General features: G+C 46.0%; 1 protein-coding gene across 2 annotated transcripts in view; it reads right to left on the minus strand.

Annotated features, from left to right (window-relative positions):
* The window catches only part of LETMD1 (LETM1 domain containing 1), a 29284-nt gene extending 13944 nt beyond the window's left edge, over nucleotides 1-15340 (minus strand). Inside the window, exons 1-6 of one of the 2 annotated variants that reach the window (XM_068267398.1) lie at nucleotides 15114-15340; nucleotides 11449-11600; nucleotides 7592-7707; nucleotides 5695-5777; nucleotides 3413-3599; nucleotides 189-290 (exon numbers count right to left, since the gene is read on the minus strand). In XM_068267398.1, coding sequence (XP_068123499.1) covers nucleotides 189-290; nucleotides 3413-3599; nucleotides 5695-5777; nucleotides 7592-7707; nucleotides 11449-11600; nucleotides 15114-15190 — 717 coding nt within the window. In that variant the 5' untranslated portion in view covers nucleotides 15191-15340. Of the gene's footprint in view, nucleotides 1-188; nucleotides 291-3412; nucleotides 3600-5694; nucleotides 5778-7591; nucleotides 7708-11448; nucleotides 11601-12622; nucleotides 12792-15113 lie in introns of those variants that run through there. The other variant, XM_068267397.1, reaches the window with a different exon arrangement.
* Nucleotides 15341-15563: the final 223 nt, after the last annotated feature.

A 15563-nucleotide genomic window follows, 5' to 3' on the forward strand; every position in this document is an offset into this window, starting at 1 on the left:
ACGGAACCCGCCTGGCGTTTGGTTGCACAGCACTTGTACACCAAAGAGGAGTGAAGAGGACAGAAGTTGTGCCCCCCAGCCCCCCTCGGTGATGGTGGTTAGCTAAACACTGTGATGAGGGGAGGCCCCAGCAGACAGATTAAACAGCAGCAACGCCTGGAATAATGAAATAAGAGTAAAGTATTTACCATTTGCTTGATATCAAGTTCTGTTATACAGAGTGGGGGACCTGAGAAAGCTGCTCTGATGGCTTCAATGTCTGTCACTTGGGGGTGAACTTCACTCTGCACCTAGAACGGAGACATCTATTAAAGAACAGGAGCAATGATAGCACACAGGCAGAAAGGCTTACACAGTGCATAGTAGTTTCCAGACACAAGACACTGATTTACTTTCCTGATGCTGGTTACACACAAGCAACCAGCGTTTTGGTTGCAGTGCAATTGGATAATCGCACCACACTTCAACGCTAAAAACAGGCTTGGGAGATGGCAATACTCTGTAATCTCACTTTTGGCAGAAAGGCTCTCAAGTGCTCACTTCTTGTGTCCAAATTACACACTGCAGAGTTAAGACGAGAACTTCAGCACCTGGAACAAGGAGTAGGTGAGTCTGTGCACGCTGCCTTAATTCCTGTCCGCTTCGCTCTGTAAATGCTGCGGGGAGGAGTGGAAATGGGGGATGCGGCGGACATAGTATCAATTCCAAGGGCACTAATTTAAATTAACTTCTAAAGACCATGCTGCCCTAAAGTCCAGACTTGGCACCAAGTCCACAGGGATACCGTAGGGAGGAGGTGGATGCCATAGGGGAGTAAGGGAGAAAATGACATCACGATTAGCTTCAGCCCCAAGATGGCCCCTGCCAGGGATAAGAATTCTCTGAATTGATTATATAAATTTCTCTGAAATCAAAATGTAGACAGTGCATTACATCTGTTATGTAAGTAGAGCAAGTATTTATCTACTTACATATGTTTTTTCCCCCTGGCATAGTTTGGCTATCAGTTCCTCTTTAACATTGATAACACCCAAACAATAGCAGTGCTTCAAGCTCACTGCTCAAGCTGCGTACACACGCCATACCAGATGCAACGACTGGTCCGCTGGACGCGCATACTGTCGGCTAAAGACAATGTTTGAGTTAACACCCTCATTTAAATCTCACATTAACAATTTAACCACCTCCTGTAATCTCCAACAAAAACCTCACAGATCCATTCCTTTGTGATGCAGGACACAAGTAGCATGCTACTATACAGTATACACCCTGATCATATCAGGGTGATCAGTAGCAGATCACTCTGATCATATTCTGACAGGGCTACTGCCACACTCCTCTGTAGTCTAGTAATGAATTGGCTGGCACCTCTCCAGTCCATCCTGAACTCTGCTGCTCGATTCAACCATTTCTCTTCCCACTCCTCAGATGCTGCTTCTCTCTTCAAGTCCCTCCACTGGTGTCCTATCAAAAAAATGGTACAGCTTTGCACCTCCAAAACAGGGCTACACTCATTTCCAGATAGCATGCTACAGTGCAAATTATGCTCCGTAATCCACCCTAATCACCTTTTCTAGCGATTGCATATACAATGTGCCATGTGACTTTCCCCTCCTCTAAAATGATCCCCCTAAATCAGCACTCCATATTTGGTAATGTTTTACTACAACCTAAAACCCCACTATTTACAAGTAGGCAATGGATCTGCAGCATAGTCAAAAGCAGGGGGGGAAATTACAGCTGCCCAGAATCCCCCCTCAGACCAGGGCTGGTGCAGTGTTTGGGGAAAGGCACAAGTTGAGACACCAGAATACCTGCAGGTATCCTGAAGCTCACAGCACTGCCCCCTTGTATGGAGCAGCAGCGTGTGCACAGAGCATGGAGCAGCAGCGTGTGTGCACAGAGCATGGAGCAGCAGCGTGTGTGCACAGAGCATGGAGCAGCAGCGTGTGTGCACAGAGCATGGAGCAGCAGCGTGTGTGCACAGAGCATGGAGCAGCAGCGTGTGTGCACAGAGCATGGAGCAGCAGCGTGTGCACAGAGCATGGAGCAGCAGCGTGTGCACAGAGCATGGAGCAGCAGCGTGTGCACAGAGCATGGAGCAGCAGCGTGTGCACAGAGCATGGAGCAGAAGCGTGTGCACAGAGCATGGAGCAGCAGCGTGTGTACAGAGCATGGAGCAGCAGCGTGTGCACAGAGCATGGAGCAGCAGCGTGTGCACAGAGCATGGAGCAGAAGCGTGTGCACAGAGCATGGAGCAGCAGCGTGTGCACAGAGCATGGAGCAGCAGCGTGTGTACAGAGCATGGAGCAGCAGCATGTGCATAGAGCAGAAGCATGTGCATAGAGCAGAAGCATGTGTACAGAGCATGGAGCAGCAGTGTGTGTGAGCAGAGCATGGAGCAGCAGTGTGTGTGCGCAGAGCATGGAGCAGCAGTGTGTGTGCGCAGAGCATGGAGCAGCAGTGTGTGTGCGCAGAGCATGGAGCAGCAGTGTGTGTGCGCAGAGCATGGAGCAGCAGAGTGTGTGCGCAGAGCATGGAGCAGCAGAGTGTGTGCGCAGAGCATGGAGCAGCAGAGTGTGTGCGCAGAGCATGGAGCAGCAGTGTGTGTGCGCAGAGCATGGAGCAGCAGCGTGTGTGCGCAGAGCATGGAGCAGCAGCGTGTGTGCGCAGAGCATGGCGCAGCAGCGTGTGTGCGCAGAGCATGAAGCAGCGTGTGTGCGCAGAGCATGGAGCAGCAGCGTGTGTGCACAGAGCATGGAGCAGCAGCGTGTGTGCACAGAGCATGGAGCAGCAGCGTGTGTGCACAGAGCATGGAGCAGCAGCGTGTGTGCACAGAGCATGGAGCAGCAGTGTGTGTACAGAGCATGGAGCAGCTCTGGTGAACTTAACAGTCAGGTATGAGCACAGCCCTGTGCCCTGCTGTGTGAATGCTTCACTTTCCCCTTTGTTAGCAATGTCGGCTGTCCTCATTACCTCTATCCAAACTGCTCCTGACCGATCCGGTTGTCGATCCAGAGCAGATTGGACATTTCCGAAATAATTGTCAGATCCTGTCCGATGAACGGGAAATTGCATTATGTGTACCCAGCATGATGTCCTACCATATCATTATACTGTATTGTGTGTGGCTGAGGGAGACCTTTCAGGAATCCCTCCCTTGAAAATCCTGGGTTTGCCCCTACGCAGTAGGCCATTTAGTTGGTCACACCAATACCACTGCTTCCAATTAAGCCATGCATAAAGCACTGAGTTCAATCTCATTTTCTGCTTACAAACAACTCCATCCCAACCCCACAAACACGGCTGCCTCTGTGTACACCCCTTAGATTGTAAGCTCATATTGTAAAATATTTGTGCAGTGCCATGGGAAATGTTGGTGCTATACAAGTCCATAATTAGTCAGCAGTACCTGTGTGACCAGCTTGGCCATGTTAATGCCCAGAGGCTGCTCAGTGATTTTAGATGCAGCGATTAGTAAACTGTCCAGCACCTCCCCATAGACTTCCTTCCTCATAAGGTGATACATTTCCAGAAACTCCTGCTGCTGTTTGGGGGTCCAAAAGTACCGAATAAGGAGCTGACGGGGGAAAAAGTACCTGAAAAAAATAAGCCAGAATATGAACATTGCAATGCAGAGATTTGTGACCTTTCAAGGACTTAAATCTAATCAACAAAATATCATAAAGCAAAAACTATATAGTTTTGGATCAATGCTCAAATTTACCATACACGGTTTGTTAAAATAATCAAAAATAAAGGAGACAGAAATTGCCACGGAGGAGAATAGAAAAAGATTTTGAAGGGCTAATATTAGGAAATGAATCCTCACCTGTCAGCCTCATTTCTTTTCTCTTATGCTGGATACACACGGTGCGTTCGTGCACTCGATTTTCCCGTCGATTCGTTTATTTCCAACATGTCCGATTTGGATTTCGATGGATCGTTAGGTCGATTCGCATGCAAAGTATGCCGAATCGACCTAACGATCCATCGAAATCCAAATCGGACATGTTGGAAATAAACGAATCGACGGGAATCGACGGGAAAATCGAGTGCACGAACGCACCGTGTGTATCCAGCATTATCAATTATTTTCTATTCTGTGGTCAGGTCAGACCATGTTTGCAAACAAACCCTGGACTCACCAGCTCCTTTATACCCTTATCTCATCAGCCAATCACATGGCAGCAGTGCAATGCATACAATTATGCAGATACAGGTCAGGTGCTTCAGTAAAATTATCACCACATCAAGCATTTGAATGGGAGGAAATGTGATCTCAGTGGCTCTGACTGGCATATTTGGTGGCAGACATATTGGTTGAAATATTTTCGAAATTGCTCATCCCCTGGTTAATATTATGCACAGATCGGAAAAAGGTGCATGAAACAAAAAACATCCACTGAGCAGCAGTTTTATACATGTAAATGCTTTAATATGAGAGGTCGGAGGAAAATGGCCAGGCTGGCAGAACGTCTTTTGTAACTCAAATAACCACTGTTTCCAAAGGTATACTGTATATACTGTACTTCTCACTTCTTTTAAACCATGACCTGATTATTGCTAAATGTCTCAGAGCACAGGTTGGAGACCATGCTGACTGCAGAGCCGTGGGGACGGTCAGCAGCCCGTGGAACAGACAATTAAACTGCTCACCAACACATACTCAGGTGGGACAGGAGGACCAGCTGGGAGAACCTAACTTGTAAATAAACCTCTATTTATCAGTACATACTTCAATTACGTTGTAGTTTGGCTTATGCATGAGTCTATAAAATAACCATGTCTTACCAGATTACAAATATTATGAACTATAAAATCCTATTTCCTTACTCCATATCACCCATATAGATATCCCAACTGCCTTTGTCCCAAAGTAATGCCTTTGTACAGTATGGGTAAGACATATGCAGTTCACTAAAAACCCTTGCTTGTAAGCAGCAATGTGCTGTCACACAGAAAATCTATGCTGTGTTTGCATAGCCTTATATCCTATACAAAAAGTAAAAAAGTAATCTCCTGGCAACTGGGAGAAATTGCTGGTGGAACACAAACAGTGATTGATAAGGCTTCAGAGGAAAATGAGGGACCTTGGCCAGAAGAAAAGGGTCTGGGGGCAGTAGCAATAGGCTAAAAATGGATACAGAGGCTTCCCACTAATTAGGCAAGTACCACAACCTTAATGGGATACCTGAACTGAGAGGAATATGGTAGCTGCCATATTTATTTCCTTTTAAACAATACCAGTTGCCTGACATCCTGCTAATCTCTATTACTGCAGTAATGTCTGAATCACACACCTAAAACAAGTATTCGGCTATACCAGTCAGACACACCTAATCTGTGTGCTGTAAGTATCGGAGGCAGTGGACATGCAGGACTGCCAGATAATCTCAGCATTGTAAAGGTAATAAAATATGTGTCAGCCTCCATACCCCTCTCCCTTTAAATGTGCTTCTAAAACACACACACACACACACACACACACACACACACACACACACACTACATTAAGTTTAAAACGTTTTTGTTCTTTTTAAACTAAAAAAAAAAAAACTTGTCAGACATGATTTAAAAAGTTCTAATACATATTAACCACTTCATGCCATAGGCTGGATCGTATAAAATGTGCATGCACTTTGGCAGAATAGGTCTTTATATAAATGTCCTATTTGCACTAAAGGTACTTACATCAAGACAAAGACAAAGTAGTTGGCAAAAGGCGGTAGTGAAATGATCATCACTGGCAAAGCTTTTATAATATCTCTTCGGAACTAAGGGAGACAGAGAAATGCTATTTGGAAAAACACACAAAAGCATTTGCACAAAGCTAATAAAACTGTTCTCAGCTGTCAGACACTTGACCATCCACAGGTTTAAAGCATACCTGCATTGACATGTGATAAGATGATATAAACATGGGCACATATAATAACAAGCCTGTTTAGAACTTGCTTGTGCTAACTTATTTGTTCCCAGCAAGGGTTAATAGGACCAGTTTTTTAGAGGGACCATGTGCAGGGTGTAAAATCAGAATTTGGACTTACCCCGGGCTTCCTCCAGCCCCCGTAGCGATCCCTGGCCCTGATCTGTAAATACTTACGGAGCCTCTCGAGCCTCTCTGTCCATGATCGCACCCCATCTCTGCCGCTGCAGCGCAAGTCTTCTCTATTCGGCACACAGTGATTTGGCTTGATGACGTCACCAAGCCGAGTCAGAGAGAAGACTGGAGCTGCAGCGGCAGAGATGGGGTGCGATCGTTGACAGAGAGGCTCGAGAGGCTCAGTAAGTATTTACAGATCAGGGCCAGGGATCGCTACACAGAGGGAAGGAGAGGAGAGCAGGGGAGAAAGGCCAGGGATTGCTACACAGAGGGAAGGAGGGGAGAGCAGGGGAGAAAGGCCAGGGATCGCTACACAGAGAGAAGGAGGGGAGAGCAGGGGAGAAAGGCCAGGGATCACTACACAGAGGGAAGGAGGGGAGAGCAGGGGAGAAAGGCCAGGGATCGCTACACATAAGGGAAGAGGAAGGGGGGCTAGCGCAGCAGGCAGGGAGGAGAAGAAGGGAGGGGGTCACTAACAGACAGGGGGGAGAAGGGAGGGGGAATGCAGATGTATAGTCTCTGCTCAGCCGGCTCCCAATTACATAAGGATGGCTGGATGCCTGTTGGCACACTGTGGGTAGCGTAGATCACTTCCCACAGTGTGCTGGCAGGCATCCAGCTGTCTTAGGGAATCCCTTATAAGTTAAAAAAAAAAAAAAAAAAAAAAGTGGAGCTGGCAGAGCAGAAAAGCTAGAAATCTCCCTGGCTGCAAGGACGAGTGTAGCTCGTCCTCACCGCTTTCAGCATTTTTTTGCTGGACGAGTCACACTCGTCCTTACCACTAGGGAGGTTAAAGAGGAACTGTCGCAAAAATATTAAAATGTAAAACACATACAAATAAGAAGTAGCGTACATTTCTTCCAGAGTAGAATGATCCATACATTACTTTTTTCCTATGTTGCTGTCACTTACAGTAGGTAGTGTCTGACATTTCAGGTTTTGGGTTAATTCATCTCTTCATGGGGGATTCTCAGCATGGCCTTTATTCTTTATAAAGACATTCCCTGAAAAAGATTTATATAAAGATGCTGGCTGACCAGTCTCCCTGCTCATCGTACACTTTTTTGGCAGTTGGACGGAGCAACTGCCATTCACTAAGTGCTTTTAAAAATAAAGAAAACCCTGAGAACCCCCCATGAGAAAATGGGCTAGTCCAAAATCTGTCAGGACTGTCTGATTTCTACTACCTACTGTGACAGCAAAGTAGGAGAAAAGTAATTTATGGCTCATTTTACTCTGCAAGAAAAGTCCTTCTCATTTGTATATATTTGCATGTATTTTAAATTGTAAGATTTTCGCGACAGAGGTCCTTTAAGCAAAGAACATGCCTCTGTGTCCCATCTGTATTGCAAAAAAACACCTCGGGTACTTTGACTGCACTGGAAATATCCCAATTCTAGTCTCATGAGAATGATTATTTAATATGCATGTACATAAAATGAGTATGCAGTGGAATCTGTGCTGCCAACAAGTCTGCAAACGTACCTGCCGCAATTTCTCCATGTCCCTATAAGGCAGCTGGTGAAAGTGTAAACTCTGCCTTCGCATATTCTTCCTGATCCTTCTCACCTCTTTTCCATCTAATAACAGCATTCTCAGACCTGGATACAAGGCAAAATAAAGGTGGCATTATCATGGCAACTTGATGGGACTTAGCATTCACTAGGATGAAAACAGACTAACACCCAGAGATATACAGTGGGGTGCGAAAGTTTGGGCAACCTTGTTAATCGTCATTATTTTCCTGTATAAATCGTTGGTTGTTACGACAAGAAATGTCAGTTAAATATATCATATAGGAGACACACAGTGATATTTGAGAAGTGAACTGTGGACTGATGAAGCTAAAATTGAGTTATTTGGACATAACAAAGGGTGTTATGCATGGAGGAAAAACAACACAGCATTCCAAGAAAAACACCTGCTACCTACAGTAAAATATGGTGGTGGTTCCATCATGCTGAGGGCTGTGTTGCCAGTGCAGGGACTGGGAATCTTGACAAAGTTGAGGGACGCATGGATTCCACTCAGTATCAGCAGATTCTGGAGACCAATGTCCAGGAATCAGTGACAAAGCTGAAGCTGCGCCAGGGCTGGATCTTTCAACAAGACAACGACCCTAAACACTGCTCAAAATCCACTAAGGGCCTGTTTCCACTACACGCAGATTTGATGCAGATTGGATGCAGAAAAACTGACTCCAATGAATGCCTATGGGCCTGTTTCCACTAAATGCAATATTTCTGATGCAGATTTTCCCATAGGTATTTTTTGGAGTCTATAAGAGCCTGTTTCCACTACACGCAGATTTGATGCAGATTGGATGCAGAAAAACTGACTCCAATGAATGCCTATGGGAAAATCTGCATCAGAATAATCACGTTTTGTGGAAACAGGCGCATAGGAATTCATTGGAGTCAGTTTTTCTGCATCCAATCTGCATCAAATCTGCGTGTAGTGGAAACAGGCCCTAAGCCATTCATGCAGAGGAACAAGTACAACGTTCTGAATTGGCCATCTCAGTCCCCAGACCTGAATATAATTGAAAATCTGTGGTGTGAGTTAAAGAGAGCTGTCCAGGCTCTGAAGTCATCAAACCTGAATGAACTAGAGCTGCTTTGTAAAGAGGATTGGTCAAAAATACCTTTAACCAGAATCCAGACTCTTATTTGAACCTACAGGAAGCGTTTAGATGCTGTTATTTCTGCAAAAGGAGGATCTACTAAATATTGATTTCATTTCTTTTTTTGTGGTGCCTAAATTTATGCACCTGCCTAATTTTGTTTAAACAATTATTGCACACTTTCTGTAAATCCAATAAACTTCATTTCACTTCTCAAATATCACTGTGTGCGTCTCCTATACCTATATGATATATTTAACTGACTTTTTTTGTTCTAACAACCAACGATTTATACAGGAAAATCATGACGATTAACAAGGTTGCCCAAACTTTCGCACCCCACTGTATTCATGAACCTGGGCAGCAATGCCTACTTTAAAGTGGAATTATACACTCCCAAAACTAAAACTATTATTCGTTATATCAAAGAACATTTGAAAGCAGTCCCAAGTATTCCATGTGTTAGGCTGCTTACACACTAAGACGCTACAGGCGCACGTTAGTGCGCCTGTAACGCTCCCGAACCGCACAGCAATGTAACACAAGTGGGCTGTTCACACAGCCCACGTTGCGTTACATGTAACGCTGCACGTTGTTCGGAAAGTGCAGCATGCTACGGCGTTAGAGCGGCTATAGCCGCGTTAGACTGTTTGCACATGCTCAGTGGGGGGCGGAGAGGAGGCGGGGAGATGCAGCTACAGTAGCCGCGCACATGGCTACTTAATATTCACTGCACTGGCGGCCGCTGATTGGCCGGCGGGACCACGTGATGCGGAGTGTCTCGCTCCGCATCACGTGGTCCCGCCGGCCAATCAGCGCCACTCTGGGAGACCTTATACGGATAGAGCCGCCTAACGCGGCTCACTCTACCGTCCTCTCCCGCATACGTTGTGTTAGGTGCACCTTATGCGACCTTAACGTAGAACCTAACGCAACGTCTTGGTGTGCAAGTAGCCTAAAAGCATTAAATTTTGCTGAGGAGAGCAGTATAAGCTTGCTCATCTCAGGTCATAGACAAAGGCAAAAATCTCCCTGTGCTTGTGCCTTCACTCTGCCCCCTCTGTCGGTGCAATGTGTCTATTCAGCAGAAAAAAGAAAAAAAAAAAAAGAGGCGCGCGTGCGCACCCCCGTAGCACACGTGCTAGTGGGTCCTGAGACATTGCTGCAAATTGGACGATTATAAAAACGTGCTATTTGCACTAATTAGGGCAAAAATAGAACATTTGTAAAATGTCCTTTTAGCAGGGAGTGGAGTAAAAACTATGCAACACTAAAGGATCCAAGGGGCCTTTTTTTCACTCCAGGCAAGAAGTCCTGTGTCACCCCCCCTCTCCCCCCCAAAAAAACAAAAAAAAACACGCACACACTAAGGAATATGAACCATGAGCTGTATATGGTGGATGCATAATACAGGATGTCCCCGAGATACAAACAACCCCCGATCCTGTCACATTTCTTTGTACATCATCCTTCTGCACTACCCCAGCTTAGTGTGTAAATGCAGAGTATAGTGCAGCAGAAGCTGTGCTCTCCCCTCTCCGCTGGAGTCCAGTGCTGTGCTTCCGCGCGTCTGCTCAGCTTAGTGCCCAGCATCTCCTACCACATGTAGTGCGATTACACGTGACTAGAGGAGAGTGAGGTGCCTGCACTAAGAGAAGCAGGAGACAGACAGGACGGTCACACAGGCACAGCGCTGGACTCCGGACAGATAGTGGCACAAAAGGACAGAGAGAGGCACAAAGGGGGACAGGAGTCTAGGCACAGTGGGATGGAGGAATGCACAGGGTGGCAGAGGAAGCACAAGGGGACAGAAAGAGGCATAAGGACAGGAGGAGGACTGAAGGCCAGGAGTCACAAAGAGGGACAGAAGGAGGCACAAGGGGGGACAGAAAGAGGCACAAGGGTGGACAGAAAGAGGCACAAGGGGGGACAGAAAGAGGCACAAGGGGGGACAGAAGGAGGCATAGGAGGACAGAAGGAGGCACAACGGGGGACAGAATGAGGCACAAAGGAGGAATGAAGGAGGTACAGGACGACAGAAGGAGGCAAGAGGGCCAGAAGGAGTCACAAAGGAGGACAGAAGAAGGCACACAGGGGGTCGAAATGAGACACTATGGGGACAGAATAACAAAGGAGGACAGAAGTAGGCACAAAGGAGAACAGAAGGTGGTACAGGGGGACTGAAGGAGGCACAAAAGGGGGACTGAAGGAGGAACAGGGAGACGGAGGAACAGGGAGACAGAAGAGGGCACAGGGGGACAGAGGGAGGTGCGGGAGACAGAAGGAGTCACAAAGTGAGACAGAAAGAGGCACAAAAGGACAGAAGGAGACCGAAGGAGGTACGGGGGCAGAGTTAGCACAAGGGGACAGAAGGAGGCGCACAGGAGAAGGCACAAAGGTAGACAGAAGGAGGCACAGGGGGCCTGAAGGACAAACAGGGGGCAGTGGTGGCACAGGGGACTGAAAGATGCACAAAGGGGGGAAAGAAGGAGGCACAAAGGGGATAGATGGATGTATGGGGATGTGGTGGCACAGAGGGATACAGTGGTAGCTGCCTGCAACCTACGCCAAGCTAAAACAGCAGAAGCAGGTGATAGAATACCCGCGGGGGTGGGGCTTTGCCCAGGAGCATGGCGCCCCCAGGACCAATGGCACTACAGGCAATAGCCTATAATGCCTAAAAACACAAGAGGTACAAGAGATGAAAAAGAAAGCTTACCTTTCAGAAATGTGGAATATAAAATATAAAAATTAGGGAACTTTCTTTCCAAAAACGTTTCATATCTTGTGTTCAGATATCTCGCCTTAGATGCAATTACAGAAAAAACACCTTGTGGCTTCTGGCTTGTAGACAGATGACATGGCTGGTATCTGGGGACATAAGTGACAGGAATTAGTACAGATTGCAGCTATCATACTGCACAACTCATTTTATTCACATCATAAACCTATAATGAAGTTTAACCACTTCTGGACTGCGCTAAATTGAAATCTGCATCCTTTTTGGAACCAGTTATCCCTGCCAGGGCATAGATTTCAATTAGCCAATCACGCTGCTCTCCCATTACTAAGGCCCACTCCCCACAGCAGTGGGCGGAACAACTGAGATTTGAAGGCGGGGGACACATTTACATTGGTTGGGGGTGGTGGTGCAGGGGAATCTGTCGCTGCGATATTGCACACAGTTACCGCTGCGCACCTGATCGACATTGTCAGCCCCAGATTTACCAGTATGCTCCATCTTCTAAAAGAAATTCACACCACTAAAATGTGGCCTATTGATAAATAAAGCTCAGTTCTTTTAATGTGTGGAAAATGGATGACACCCAATAAGGTAACTCATCTACCCTTTTAGGCATGCCTGCACATCTTCCTGCAGTACACGCCTAAAGTGAGAAGGACATGGAGGCTGACATTTATTTCCTTTTAAAATATGCAGATTGCCTGGCTGAGCCATATACCCTGAACAAGCATGCAGGTCAGGTGCTCTGACTGAAGGGGACTCGGTCACAGCCTGCGACACTTAAGCAGTTGCAGCAGGTTGGTGCTGTCATTTCACCTTTCTCAAGCATAATAATGTGTGCACAGAATTTTCTAATGAGCGGCCATTTTTTGATACTCGTACATCAGGGATACACCCTCATTTTTAAATTGCACGCTGAAATGTCCGTGCACAATGGTCTGCGTTGAAGACATCATTATAGCTGTCAGCTGTGAAGACTGGGCTATATAACACTGATGACGTAAGCGTAACTGGCTTCATTGATGACTGACAGCTGCAGGGCACAGGTGAAGCACAGATAACTGACCATGTGCAACATGGAATGATGACACCTCACAGCTTCCCCGTCCTGTCCTGGTATTTGCTCCCCGCATACACGAGCTGTACTCACAACGTTACCACAGAGTTCACCAGGCGCCGACTAGCCCCATCCATCCCCAACCGGCAAAGCTTTGCTCTGTGCAACGCCATGTTCCAGGAAGAGAGCCGCATCCCTCAGTTGCAAGGTCAACAGAGCAGAGGTCACGTGACAAGAAGAGAAGACCATATTTGTTGAGGGCACAAGGATTCTTCCAGCCGGGGAAGATTCTACGCATGCGCATGTTGTCTTTTTTTTTTTTTTTTTTTTTTTTTTTTTTTTTTTTACTGTAGCTGCTTAGCTGTCTGTTGAAGGATTTTGGCAGGTACCAATTTCTTTGATGATGGATTTTTATTTTTCATAGGCATAGCTATGTCTGTTTTGGGAACACACTTGCTGCGATTGTGTGCGTTTGCACGGGCACAGGACATATAGTAGTACAGTAAAGTCTTATAACGCAGCGTACTGTACTGCAATGATAAGCCTATTGGACACTCACAGTGCGATGTTAACGTCGCATTGTAACGTATATCGTTATGGCAACGTACTGCTGCACTTCCCGGTAACCACAGCGCTAAATACTATTCCCCCTCCGAGTTGTCGCAGCTCAGAGAGAGATGTAATTTGGGTTGAGGCAGCCGCTGGAGCCCTGAACCGTTACACGCCCCTGCGCAGCATAACATTGATGCTATGGGGCGCCTGGTTTCGACGCCCGGCGGTGAGTTCTGTGAGCCGAAACCATCTGCTTTGCGGTTACAGTGCTAGTGGTTTTTTTTTTTTTGTTTGGGTTTTTTTTTGGAGCATTTATACATCAAAGAGACAATCAGAGACAGATTTGTCATAGATAAGATTTTTACTGCAGGGAAGTTGAAAGGGTCATTAGCTCTGCTTGTTTCATAGATTAAAATCTGTGCACATGGGGCTGGAGGAAGCCCCAGGTATGTATAAAATTGTTTTCCTGTACAGAGAACCCGAGTCGGAACATTTTGGAAAATGATGATACAGCTCATTTCTCATCACAGAACACAGAGAGTGGGGAAGGGTCGGGGGACACGCAGTTTCGGGCCATTGAGAGCTGGGGAAGCAGTGCTCCTAACCCCAGAGGGGATGTTTTGCAGAAGTGCCTCTCCTGCAAGGGACACCCCTTCCCGTTACAGACAAGCTGGCGTTTAGATGGGAACTTGCCTCTGTGTCCTATTTGACCCCCTGAATTTGCCTTTTGAGTTTATTTTTAGGCTAAGTTTGCATTAAACTGTATTTGAAGAGAATTAAGACATAGAAATGGAGCATAACGGCGTGTAGACATGAGATGCATATACCTCTGTGCCTCCTTCCTGCTGCTCTTAGACCCCCTAGGTACCTGTAATCCCCCCTTGGCATTTCCAACAAGCAGCTTGTCAGTTTCTTGAAACGAGTAGGGGATGTCCAGAGCATGCCCAGCTGCAATAGAACACCCAGAAGACGCCCTGCAATAGCCATGCTCCCAATGTAATGTGCCGTGAATGGGTGCGGACTTGTTATGGTGTGGTGTCACAGCCATCGGTTCTTTTCCGTTAGCCGGGCGCATCCACTAGGTGGCGATAAAGCTCCACCAGAGTTACATTTTTCCCTACTATCCATTGTGGCCTGGAGGGGGAATAGTAATTAACGCCACCTGGTGGTTGCGCCTGGCTAACGGAATAGTACCCAGCCATCTTTGAAGAAATCCAGGATTTTTAACAGACAAAGCACCAGTGAAGTGGAGGGGTTCTGGTTTATGTAGATTGTTTAGTTTTGTTTTGTTTTTTTTATATTACATTTAAAAAGTCACAGATTTGCTTTAGCTAATGGTGTTCCCTAACAATAATATATTCTACTACCACAAGATGGCAGCAGAGCCTTAAAGTGAACCCGAGGCAAACTATAAAACAAAAAATTGATACTTACCTAGTTAGAGGGAAGCCTATGAATAGTTTAGTGCAGTGGTTCTCAACCTTTTCAGCACATGTACCCCTTTGTGGGTCAACCCCAAGCCAATATGCCCCCTATGTTTTTCATAAGCCGAACAGGTTTATGAAAAACACTGTAAATGATCTAAAATGAAAGGTTTTTTTTTTTTTTTTTTAATATATAGAAAAAATCTACAAAAAAAGCCCACGCTGTTGACCCCAAAATACACATACTTAGGCAGCTTTTTTTCCCACAATACACATACTTAGGCAGTGTTTTCCCCAAAATGCATGTGAATAGGTAGTGGTTTCTCCAAAATACAGATAATTAGGCAGCATTTCCCCCTAAAATACACATAACTAGGAATGGTTTGCCCCAAAATACACATAATTCGGCAGCGTTTCACAGAATATACACATAAAGTGGCATTTACAACATCCCCGGGAAAAAAATGCATAATGTAGCAGTGTTTTCTCCGGAATACACATAAATAGGCAACATTTTCCCCTATAAAAAAGTAAGGTATTATCCCCATTAAAAAATATGAGTCAAAGTTCCCCTTTAAACATGTTTCTCTCTCCTCCACTCCAGTTACCTGGCAGGTGTCAGCTCTCCTGTCCTCCAACACTGCATTCTTGCTCCTGTTGTGACCCCAGCCTGTGTCGGAGACATGGCCTGCCATCAGCCAGCTTTTATCACTACTTTTGGCCTTGACTACACCTTTGATTCCTTAATCCACTCTTAGGTCTCTGCAACACTCCTTCACATCACAGGGTCACCTGTCCTGTCCAGTCATAATGCTAGGTACACACGTTACGTTTTTTTCATTCGATAGATGCCGCTCGATTTCTCATATGGAAAATGATAAGAAAAGATAAGAGAATCGAGCTGGAAAACTAATTGACAATCGATCAAAGGGCAGAATCGAATGAAAAAACTTAATGTGTGTACCTAGCATAAGTGTGATGAGCTGGGACTGCAACCTGAGTCACTGTGGGTACCAGCCCATCTTCCCTGGTCTGGGTAAAAACCAAGGCTTTCCTTA

The sequence above is a fragment of the Hyperolius riggenbachi genome, chromosome 2, assembly GCF_040937935.1.
Source record: "Hyperolius riggenbachi isolate aHypRig1 chromosome 2, aHypRig1.pri, whole genome shotgun sequence".
NCBI lineage: Eukaryota > Metazoa > Chordata > Amphibia > Anura > Hyperoliidae > Hyperolius > Hyperolius riggenbachi.